The following is a 12144-nucleotide window of genomic DNA, read 5'->3' on the forward strand; positions in this document are numbered from 1 at the left end:
AAAGGAATAAACTTAGAATATTCATTTTCTCTCTTCATCTTTCATGCAAGGAATGGAGGTAACGTCTGACTTCTGTCAACTACTGACACATTTGTTTGGTAGGCACTCAAATAACTACTTTAACAAACAAGAATTTGATTATAATTGTGGCGGTGAATATGATGAGAAATATACATTCTTATAACTATAATACAAAACTCTGTAGCAGGTGCCAAATGAGTAAGCAGACAGTAAATATAGCTATGATGTTCCAGTGGCCCTTTTATCAGAAACTACAGGACCAGAAGTAGAAATAATCCTTAAATATATTCCCAAATACCAGAAAGTTTTAACACAGACCAAATACCTTAGCATCTGTTATAATTACTTACACATAGTAGGTGATCAACACATGCCTCATAAATTGAACTAAAGCTAAATATACCAGGAAAAATAGCAATGAGTGCTGAGAAAAGGGGAAGTAAGGCTGGCAGAGATTGAGGGGGAAAATGAAGAAGAGGTCCTATCCTTGATTAGAGAAGAGACAGCAGCATGGAGGGACTTGTGTCAATAGTGATACTGGTGGTAAGTTAGGTCAGGTCCCAGATAGTGGAGCAGACCAGTCTGGAAGAGACACAGGTACCAGCATCCTCAGACTCTAGGGACCAGGGGTTCCAGCATGAGTAGTCCCCTAAAGAGAACAAGACTGTGGGGAAGAGAGAAAGTCTCTCTAGCTTCTCATTTCTAAACTACCCTGAAATCAGAGAGCCTTCTCAAGCTTTCTTTTTAGGGTTTTTAGTTGAGTAAGCCTGGAGGAAAGAGATTAGATTTCGGCTTGATAAATCCAATCTGTTAAAGCTGTGGCTTTTACATTTTCATAACTACAAGTTCAACAGGTTGTGTTACTCACTAGATACCTTTGTGGGTTTTTTTGTTTGTTTGTTTTTACCTTTGTTTAAATTTTTTTTTAATGTTTATTCATTTTTGAGAAACAGCATGAGCAGGGGAGGGGCAGAGAGAGGGAGACAATCTGAAGCAGGCTCCAGGTTCTGAGCTGTCAGCAAGGAGCCCAATGTGGGGCTTAAGCCCACAAACCATGAGCTCATGACCTGAGCTGAAGTCATACACTTAACCAACTGAGCCACCCAGGCGCCCCTCACTAGATACCTTTGTATTTTGAAAAGCTTGATAGTCATGCTCCTACTGGACTTTGATCCAGCAAAACAATTGTTACCTAAGTCCTATCACTTGAAAAGAATGTTCTGTAGCTTTTTTTAAAAAACAGTTTTGCTGCATATGTGATTTATTTAAACTTTCAGAATGATTAGCAAACTTGTTATTTCCCTGCCTTCGTCCTGCTTTTGTGGTTTATGACTCTGGGAGAGGCAAGGAAGTCATTTCTCAGTGTTCTGAATAGAGCAAAGACTGAAAAACTATTTTTCACAAAGAATGAAGAAATGGTCATCAGAAGATCAAGTTAGGAGCTAAGTGGCCAGACTCCAGCCATCTCTTTTTGCAATTAGATGATCTTAAACTGCTTCAAGTGGTGACTGTGACAAAAACCTCATGACAGGTGAAGATGGAGACACAAATTTGAACATTCAACTATGGGATTCTGAAGGTAGGCAAGAAAGACTCATTCAAGAGGTAATGTTAAAGTCAAAGTGCCTAAACAAAGCAAAGATGGTCTTCAAGGCATTAATGCGTATTGACTGAAATACCCTAGTGCTTATTCTATCAAAGTGCTTTTGGTTGCAATATTGAATTGCAGATGTTTCAAACAGTATGAAAGACTCCTTTGCCAGTAATTCTTGGCAAATTGGGTCAATTACACAATTTTTTTCTTAGGCCATTTTATGGATTTCTTTGGACACAGAATTTGGTGTTAAAAGAGGCACAACATACGCTTTGGATTTGTAATGACCTACACATGCCCAGGAGGAGTGGGGTCTATTTCTTTGATCTGCTTCTAGATGGAGATCTCATTTTTTGCCATTTTGATAACTTCAACATTATTGGCCCTGATAATGATACTTGCCAATTCTTATATATATAGTAGGCTGTTAGGGTTACATCACGTACATTTCATGTTGCTGTTTCTAAAATTGTATCCATATTCCTTTTCATCATTCCAACATCAGTTGGAATAGTCCTCAAGTGTAGCATTCCTGAAAAAGCAAACTTCCTGGAGGGAATAATTAGACCTGAGTTTTATTTTAATGTTTGCAGGGATTTATTTGACTTTCAGAATGTTTCTAGAAATAACCTAGAGGAGCTTTCATGGGATGTCTTAGTTCCTGCTTTGGGTTTGTTATTTGGGTACAACTTTGTTAAAATTTTTGTGCTGCCTGTTCTTGTTTGTAAAATTGTTGCTATTGAAAGTGGGATACCGTTTCTTAGCTCTGCCATTATTCAATTCTTTTTCACAGTCCAAGGCCGACTTAGCTTCTGTGGCTCCTTTTATAGTGGCCATGTATTCTGGATGTGAAATGTTACTGATCTTTCTGCTTTACAAGGCTAAGAAAAGATGTATTCTTATCATAGAAGATAAAAGGAAAAAGAAATCCCCTGGCCAAACTGCATTACTGAATTCCCACTCTGAATGAGGTACTGTGGGAGATTCCAAGAATATCAAAAAATGATGCCTGTTTTCAGTTCACTACAGACCATTAATGTACAGAAATTCAGAGGAAGGTGCCCATTTTTCAAACATGTTGGTTTGGAAATGTTTTAGAGAACTGGATTTGAATAGGACACTTTATTGTCTCTTAAACGGGGACGAGCAATAAGAAAATATTCCTTCTGTAGTGATTGTGATCTATCCCAAGTATTTAGGGAAGGGATCTCCATAGAATAGGCGGACAGTAAATGCTCACACAGTGAATGAATATGTAAATTCCTATCTGGGTCTCTCATTGGCTCATCAGAATCAGTACGTCTTAAATGTAGCACCTCTGCTGTCCTAACTGTACTTACCTGGTCTTGCACATCTCCCACTCAAGACATTACCATTTGCCCTGAAACACAGGGTCATCTCTTCCTCTTCTCCTTTCTTCCTTCATTCTTTCCTTTTTAGTCAAATTATTTCCTACAAAAAGTTTCCTATAATATCTTTTTCACCAGTCTCTTCATTCCCAGTAATATCACTTTTGTTCTGCCCTATGTTGTTGCTTCCCTAAACCTTTAAGTCGCTTTTGGTCCTTCTGTCCACTTTCCAATCACTATCAGGTTAATTTTAAAATCTAACTTTGATCATGTATCTTCCCTGCTACAAGCTTCTTTGCCTTTTGAATAAAGTTTGTATTTCTTAGCGAGGTGTTTATTATACTCCCTGACTTCACTCTCTCTTTCCAGTTTTATCTCCACTCCCACTTCTTACACACAACCTTGCTCCATTCAAACTGGATGACTTGGTATCTCATGAATATGGCTGTGTTCATGCTATTCCTACAACATACAAGGAGGCCTACCTCCTCTTTACCTCGATTTTGACTATTCCTACAGACCCGGCTCCAATGTCACCCTCTCCATGAAGCTTCTGCTAATCCCACTTAGCAACCTGTAAGTGAGATTTTCTCTAAATTTTCCTCACAATTGTTTATATTTCATATTTAGCCAACTTGGCTTGTTTTACAGCTGTTTATATTCCTGTCATATTCTGTTTTGCTATAAATTCTTGAACATGAGAATTACAAACACAATATATAAACAACACGACAGTGTAAGCAGTATTCATTTTGATACTCCCCATGTCTAGCACATTTCCTGCATGCTTATTCAAATAAAGGGCTGAAGTAAAGACTAGGCCCCAAATGAATAGTGTGCTTGTTTTATAACACTTCTCAATTTTCAGTGGCAGTTTTTAGCATCTAGTTCATTTGTACTCGTCTCCAAAGATCATGCAGGCATCAATATTGAGAAATATTTCTGTAATCCTGCTCCTCACATTTCCTAGCCCTGGAGTAGGCAAGTTAATCTTTCTATAGGCCAGTATCCTCACCTAAAAAAATGGAGGTGGTAATGTGAATTTTGTGTCGAATTTTGTGAGAATTGTCAACTAAGAAAAAGAGGCAAAACTAAAGAAAAAATAAAGGTCTTTTCTTTGGAGTGTCGCAGTTGCAATTCAGAGAACACAGATTCTGTTAGCAACCAGAAAAGTGCCCCACTCATGTGGGCAAAGCAAGAGTTTATTCTGAGAAAGAATTGTGTTGCTTACGTGATTTTGATAAAGAGAAAAAAAAAAAAAAAAACTTAATTGGTCCCCACCAGTTGAGCTGACTTTTATTGGTGCTATCAAATGCAACTAATCTTACTATGTTTTAGTTAACTATTCTGTCTTCATGAAGTTCAAACCAACAGTTTTATGGTCCTAATGCCAGTTCTTTTTAGCAACTACCTATAAAACAGTTGCCACTTTGGACCCAGTTCACGAATTCACTAGTTAGAAAGGAAAATGGAGCTTCAAAATGGGATCTCTCATGTTCGGAAATTTTATTTCACAGAATTAAATGAGATCATATGTACTTAGAGTAGTACTAGCACATGGTACATGTTCAGTGTTAGCTGCTGCTTTTTTATCCTGGTGTAAACTTTGACCCTGAGATAGCTGTTGGTTTGAAATGTTAATCTGGTATCTCTGTATGGAGCCTAAAACTTTGAACATTTTCCTCTGTGATATTCACTGTCATACCCATAGTATTAGGGAAATTTTATTTAGTTTGGCAGCTAATATGACAACTCAAATTCTTTTTTTCTAATTTCACCAAACCCAGTATATGAATACCAAGATTTATAAAAGACCTGGTGTGGCATAGTGATAGGTGGTTATTTATTCACCTTATAAAATGATAATTGCCTACATGGAATATTTTACTATTGACCCCTTTAAACAGAAATCTCTGCTTAGGAAGTTTATAATTAAGCTTATATAAATTTAACTTACATACATTTTCATGCACACACGTTACTGATTGGGAGACAAGAAATTGCCTTTCTAGTTACACTTTGTCATTAATCTTTATCATTGCATTGTGACCTCGAATAAGACACTTCTCTGCATTTCGTTTTTCAAATCTGTAAAATGAACATATTCAAATGAGGTTTAAGATCTTGCTCAATTCCTTAAGTCTGTGGTTCTGGCCTAAAACTCTAGGACCTAACATCATAGGCAAGGTGATGGGGTGATGTGAAGAAGATTCAGGTTGGTGGGAATTAACCACTCATAGATGCTGTTAAGGCAAAAACAAAAATAAGAGCTTCTTGAGAGCAGGGACAAATGCTATTCTTTGAATTCCCTACCATGTTTACCTCAATGCCTTGAATAGAGATCTCATTAAACATTGAATTAATTAATGAGCAATATCTATAAATGTCAAGATCATATACTGTGGAACCAGACAATGCCTTGGTCTGCAGTTCCAGTTCTGTCACCAGTTCAGTGACATTGGTCAAGTTACTTAATCTCTCTAGGCCTAAATTCATGTGCAAAGTGGGGATAATGACACTACAATGATATTGTTGTGAAGGTTAAGTGAGTTAATATTAGTCAAAGGTCCTCAGAACAATGCTTAGCCCATAGTAGACTCTATTATTATTACTCTGTACATACTTGAATGATCTTTAACCTTAAAAGCAGCTGAATGTACACGGATGGAATTTGGAATATATTTTCTCTTACAGATGTATCCTGGAAGACAGATTTTTACATGGTAAAATTTATCTAATATGGATGGGGATGAAGTTATTCAAGTTACCTTTTTTTTTAAAAAATGAGGGGCATAGAGCATGCTGTCTGATTGCTTGGATTCATACCATTTTATATAGCCTTGATTGGTTAGACAAAAAGATCCAGAGATAGAGGGGTAAGATGCTTTTTTTATAAAGTTTCTTTCCAACCCTCAGGAGGGGGTGATTCTATGATACATTGTTCCAAGAATAAAAATTCTATCTGCAATTCGAACCTGTTATGTCAAAACACAAAAGCTTGTTAGAGATCCTGGAGACTGCATCCCTGAGGACCTGTACACTGTATGTAAATCTTTCATTTTAAAATCAAAGTCCACTAAATAATTAACTAATAAAGTCTTGGTATGTGGAATCTGATTTTTCCCCCCAGTAAAAGGAGTTGCTATTTAAAAGAAGTCAGCTTGGGGCGCCTGGGTGGCGCAGTCGGTTAAGCGTCCGGCTTCAGCCAGGTCACGATCTCGCGGTCCGTGAGTTCGAGCCCCGCGTCAGGCTCTGGGCTGATGGCTCGGAGCCTGGAGCCTGTTTCCGATTCTGTGTCTCCCTCTCTCTCTGCCCCTCCCCCGTTCATGCTCTCTCTCTGTCCCAAAAATAAGTAAATTAAAAAAAAAAAAAACGTTGGAAAAAAAAATTTTAAAAAGAAGTCAGCTCCAGAGACTTAAGTAGAGTTAACAAGATACCCAAGATTGCTGGGAAAAGAATCACCAAGTTGGTCCCTCTTTTTTCAAATATAGGGTAATTGGGCACTATTACTCCTGCCCATGGGTGACCTTGGCACCTTGTGGCTGGGCAAAGGCCATTCCCCAAACCCCCTCCTTGTATAGTCAGGTGTCTGGGAAAGTATCAGGGGCATTGAGTCTCACCTCTTTTCCATTTTGAGGTTTAGTAGAATTAGAACTCTCATGGATGGAAGTCAGCTGGTAGGAAAGGATATCAGAGACCCTGAAGAGGGAACTCGCATTTAGGGAAGTCTGGAATGGTGACCTGGCAGGCATATCAGAAGCAGATTTTGTCCTGACATATTATGTTGCTGATACTGGAACCTGCCTGACCCCCAACCACCATGGAATAGCCAGATGATTTGGGACTTGGAAAAATGGCTGCAGATAGGGCTGTAGGTTTCAAAACTGTTCCTTTGGGGAAGCCGAGAGCAATGTACCAGGTACTGAGGTCTCTGCAGCCATCTGAACTACTCAGACCACTGGACAAAAATCTTTTGGATTGTGTGGGGGACCAGTTTCCAGCACTGCCAAAACCAGATATGCGCGCTAAAAGATTATCCAATTTTAGGTGTTTGGAAGACAGACAGTCACTGAAGCAACACTGACTTGAACAATTGTGAAGTAGCATCTGAGGCCCCTAGAAAAAGATTGGACTTCCTGCTCATTTGAGGTAGGTAGCCTGAAGTGTTATTTGAATAAGAAGTAAGATTTGATCTTCTGACTTAACGTTGCTTACACTGACTTTTAGCAGCTTTGCCAAATCAGTGAGACCATGCTCATTTAAAGGAGGTATAAACAGGACTCTGGTGACATTTTCTGCAAATGCCTGGAAAATTTCATTTGGTTACAAATCAACACTAGTTGCTATGTAGTTGGCAAGATTATCATAGCTGTCAACGAAGAACCAGAAACCTAATTTCTTTTTTTTTTTAATTTTTTTTCAACGTTTATTTATTTTTGGGACAGAGAGAGACAGAGCATGAACAGGGGAGGGGCAGAGAGAGAGGGAGACACAGAATCGGAAACAGGCTCCAGGCTCTGAGCCATCAGCCCAGAGCCTGACGCGGGGCTCGAACTCACGGACCGCGAGATCGTGACCTGGCTGAAGTCGGACGCTTAACCGACTGCGCCACCCAGGCGCCCCAAGAAACCTAATTTCTCAAGTTTTCCTGAATTCCTGAAGACAGCACAGGCTGCAGAAAGGAGGTTAGAACAAAAAAATAAAAAGAGGCCAAATCTCCAATGCCTAAGCAGTTCTGGATCCAGCGGTCAGGACAGGGCTAGAGCCTCAAACGCCGCAATCTGGGCGGATCTATCCCAGACGGAGTCCCGCCTATGTGGGCGGGGCCGCAGGGGTGGGACTTCCTGTCCGGAACATTTTTTCACTCACAGGAAGAACACAGCCACGGATCCTGCCGGTAGTCTAGTGATAGAGTCTGACCTCTTCCAACTCAAGGTACGTCCTGCGTTCCTTCTACCCCATACCGGCTCTCAGGCGGTCTTGGCGGGAGCTTCGAGCCTGGGTGCTGCGGAGCGGCCCTCCGCGGGCGGGAGTGGGTGGGCGCGGTCAGTCGTGCAGGGGTTGGCGCCCAGGGACAGAGGCCGCAGCTGGGGCCGCTATATCTCTGCAGTGTTGTCCTTAACCCCCGCCGCGGAGTGACCCCACAGCGTGTAGCGATTTCGCTCGCGGGCTCTCTCTGCACCTTTGCGGCGGCTTATGTCGAGTAAGTTCTTTTAAATTTTACTGATTCCAAGGCAGCTCAGAGACCTGGCATATTCCCAGGGTCATGCAGTCCCAGTGTAACCCCCTGATCCTGTCCTGTGCAGTCGTGCTGCTGGGAACTGGTGACAGGAAGGTGGCTGTGTTCCCACTGTCAGGAAGGCTGTGACCAGCACAGAAACAGTTGAAAATGTTTCAGGTGTGTTTGTCTTTAGGAAAATGAAAGTGAATAAATTACTTCTCTCTTCGGTCGAGAAGTCTGCTCAAAGTGGTTAGGAATATAAGGCACTTAACACAAATAATCAAAACCTATGGAAGATATTCCTGAGTACCCTAAGTGTGATACACCAAGTTTTATGAGCTCTTCCAGGCCAAGGCATCTTCCCAGCTTCTCCCTGCATGTTCCTTCCTAAGGAATGTCATTGAGATTCAGGACTCGGTTGTTGCCTACTCAGGTGACTTCTATAGTATTTATGTCTGTAGGCCACACCTCTTCTATGAGTTCAGGATCCATACGTTCAACTGCCTAGTGATGTCTCCTTTTGGTTTCATAAAGTCTCTCCCGGACCTCTACTAATTAAACTTTTGATCTCCCTACCTCCTACCCAAATTCCCAAATTGACTCTTTTCTGTTATTCTCTGTTTCAAAAGATGTCGCTATTATCCATTCAGTTGTTAAAGTGGAAAATCTGGGCATCATTGAACTCTTCCTCTTCTTCCTAACCTATATCCAAATTATTGCTAAATGTCCCCAACTTTACCTCTCAAAGCAAATATCTCTTGATTATCTCAACTTCTCTCTATATATCTCTCCCTCCATTCTCCCAAGTTCAAGCCAACTGTCAGGTCTTCTCTGGACTACTGCATTCTAATTCTAAATCTCCAATCCAGTCTGCCTAGCATCCACTCTCCACTCTAACCTCCACCCTCCAATCTGTTATCATCAGTAGCCAAGGTGAAATGATTCTTCAGGGCTCTCAAATCAAATGTTACCTCTAAGGCTCTGATTGGGATGATCCCTACTATCACCCCAGTCTCATTTCTCCTACCTTTCTTTGAGCTCTGGGCTGTCACATTTAAGCCTTTTAGTTACTTTTCACTTACATCCCATAGTCTAGTCCAATTAGTTAATACCTGTTCATTTGTCCTTTAGATCTTGGTTTAATCAGTCATCAGGGCAACCTTATCTGATACTGAAAGCCAGGTTAAAGCTTTCCTGTTCCATGCTTCTCATTGCATTTCTCCTCCTTAGCCTTTATTTTTTTTTTCTGGTGTTTTGTTGGTTTGTTTGGTTTTGGTTTTAATAACACCTAAGGGCACCTGGGTGGCTCAGGTCATGATCACCTGGTTCATGGGTTTGAGCCTCACATCGGGTTCTGTGCTGACATTGCGGAGCCTGCTTGGGATTCTCTTTCTTTCTCTCTCTGCCTCTTCCCTGCTCGTGCGCTCTTTCTCTCTCTCTCTCTTTAAATAAATGGACTTAAAAAAAATATATGTCTACCCGCTAGCGAGTAAGTATGAACTGGGCCTGTTTTTCCTCACCATGACACAGTATATAATAGGTATTCAGCAAGTAGCTATCAAATGATTAAATAATGAATTCTGAATAGAGAATCCGTAGAAGGAAGGGTAGCTTTTGAAATGGGCATTAAAGGATTGGTGGGAGTTATAGCCATGCTGTTAGAAGGTAGAGATATGAGTGGCTTGAGCAGTTTCTGACAAGGAAGCAGATGCATTGTGAGAACATCTAGATCTGTTAAGCCTGGAAGAGCGGAATAGGAGTAAGAATGGGGGGGTGGGGAGTTTGAAAACAGTTCTTGAGATACTCTAAGCAGTTACTTGTGTAACTCAAAAAGTGGCTTCCCTTTTATATTAAAAAAAGTTCTTAGGAAGAAAAAGGGACTACAAGCAGAAACCACTCACTGTATATGCCCTTTGCCCTTTCTTCTCTTTCCTACACTGGGAATGCCATGGTAGGGAATTGTGAGTAGTCTTTCAGGTGACTGTGTGTCAGTTATTCTCAATTATAAAGGTGATACAATTGGAGTTGCTTTATAAATGATGACACATTTTTCTGAGTCTGACCCCTCGAAAAGCTTCACTGTCCCAGGTACCGATTTTAGAGTGTGGTCAAGCCAGTGGTGAGTTATTTTGGTATTCTTTTCAGAAGTCAGTAGAAAACTAGACAGAAGACAAAAATATGTTGGCTTTTTCTGGGAAATAAATTTCTTCATTATTTTTTTAGTCCCCAAATTTTCTTTCCCTCAGATTTTGTAATAGAAGATCAGAGGACTTTAAAATCAGAAATGAATTCAACTTCTGTGTCATCTGTTCATATAACCTTGGACAAATTATCATCTCTGAGCTTAAAGTTCTGTATCTTTACAACCTCATTAAAAAACCTCATATGTAAAACCCCAAACTGCCTGACGTTCATTAGTACATGTACCTTCTGTGCCTTCCTTTCAAAGCTTCTCTAATTTCAGTATTCCCAGTGTTCTTTTTTCACTTTATTCTCCACTCAAGCATGCACCTATCTTTTAAAATACTTAATGTGCTTCTTTCTCCATCCCCCAAACCAATGTTGTTTTTTAATTTACTTTTTAAGTTTTATTTTTAGAGAGAGCTTGAGCAAGGGAGAGGAGTAAAGGGAAGGAGGAGGGGAGGGAGGGAGGGAGAGAGAGACAGAGAGAGGGAGAGAGAGAATCTTAAGCAGGCTCCACGCTCAGTGCAGAGCCTGACATGGGCCTCAATTGCATGATCCTAGTATCAAGACCTGAGCTGAAATCAGGACACTCAACTGACTGAGCCCCCCAACCAGCTGAGCCACCCAGGTGCCCGTGATTGTTTTTTTTTTTTTAATTTTTAATGTTTTTTTTTTTGTTTTGTTTTTTGTTTTTTGTTTTTGAGAGAGAGACACACAGTGAGTGGGGAAAGGTCAGAGAGAGAGGGAGACATAGAATCCAAAGCAGGCTCCAGGCTCTGAGCCATCAGCACAGAGCCCGATGTGGGGCTCGAACTCACAAACCATGAGATCAGACCTGAGCCCAAGTCGGACGCCTAACCGACTGAGCCATCCAGGTGCCCCTGTTTTTTTTTTTTAATGTGATGTTGTGGGCACTTTAGGAAACACTTTTATGGAGTATTTTTTTGTTATGTAAATGATTCTACAATGTAAGAGATTGAGGTTAAGAATATTTCTTAATGGACCTTGAGTGAATCTTGAGAAATATTGAACTCTAAGATACGGAAGAAGGCAAATCCAAAATGAAAGTATTTTGCTAACTGAGTTGTTTTTGTGAACTAACTATTCTGTAATTAAGACTTAGGGATTTTTAACTGCTTTGTCCTGACTCCTGTTAAATCTGCTCAGAAGATGGCTGATCCTTGGCAGGAATGCATGGACTATGCAGTAACCCTAGCAAGACAGGCTGGAGAGGTATGAACGGAAATCTTGTTGGCCATTGTGTGTCGGATGTGGACAGCATGTGGTTGTTGTGTGAAATAAAACATGTATCTTGATCTGCACTTGTTTTCATTTTACTAAACATTTTAAACGGAGTCAATACTCTGATTTTATGTCACTAAACTTTTTGTGATGACAATTGTGAATCTAAAATAGGATGTATGATTTTATGACTTTCTACCTAGGTCCTAACCACTAAAGGTTTATTTTGTGTACATTGTGGTAAGACATTTTTAAGAACATCATTTAAGACTAGATTGAATGTTTTAAACCATTTCTATATTTCACCTTTTTGTTTAATTTAAAATGACATGCATTTTCTATTTGCTTATCAAAAAAAAATCTTTTCAGGTGGTTCGTGAAGCTATAAAAAATGAAATGAATGTCATGGTCAAAAGTTCTCCAGCTGATTTGGTAACAGCTACTGACCAAAAAATTGAAAAAATGCTTCTCTCTTCCATAAAGGAAAAGTATCCATCTCACAGGTATTTTTTATTTTAGTCTCACATGATAAA

At 40.1% G+C, this 12144-nt stretch overlaps 2 protein-coding genes across 7 annotated transcripts in view; both read left to right on the forward strand.

The window, feature by feature from the left end:
* The first annotated feature begins 531 nt into the window (after positions 1-531).
* Positions 532-3047, forward strand: SLC10A5 (solute carrier family 10 member 5). The gene is given in 10 exon segments (XM_040487440.1): positions 532-564; positions 1308-1461; positions 1464-1535; positions 1538-1724; positions 1726-1879; positions 1881-2051; positions 2054-2184; positions 2186-2238; positions 2241-2394; positions 2396-3047. Coding segments are annotated over 10 exon segments (1299 nt in total). The 3' UTR covers positions 2586-3047.
* Positions 3048-6378: 3331 nt separating this feature from the next.
* The window catches only part of IMPA1 (inositol monophosphatase 1), a 36245-nt gene continuing 30479 nt past the window's right edge, over positions 6379-12144 (forward strand). The window contains exons 1-4 of one of the 6 annotated variants that reach the window (XM_040487504.1): positions 6379-7113; positions 7836-7899; positions 11487-11602; positions 11981-12114. In XM_040487504.1, coding sequence (XP_040343438.1) covers positions 11540-11602; positions 11981-12114 — 197 coding nt within the window. In that variant the 5' untranslated portion in view covers positions 6379-7113; positions 7836-7899; positions 11487-11539. Of the gene's footprint in view, positions 7114-7788; positions 7900-11486; positions 11603-11980; positions 12115-12144 lie in introns of those variants that run through there. The other 5 variants (XM_040487503.1, XM_040487507.1, XM_040487502.1 and 2 more) reach the window with 5 other exon arrangements.

This window comes from Herpailurus yagouaroundi, unplaced genomic scaffold (assembly GCF_014898765.1).
Source record: "Herpailurus yagouaroundi ecotype Mexico unplaced genomic scaffold, PumYag 165, whole genome shotgun sequence".
In the NCBI taxonomy this organism is placed as follows: domain Eukaryota; kingdom Metazoa; phylum Chordata; class Mammalia; order Carnivora; family Felidae; genus Herpailurus; species Herpailurus yagouaroundi.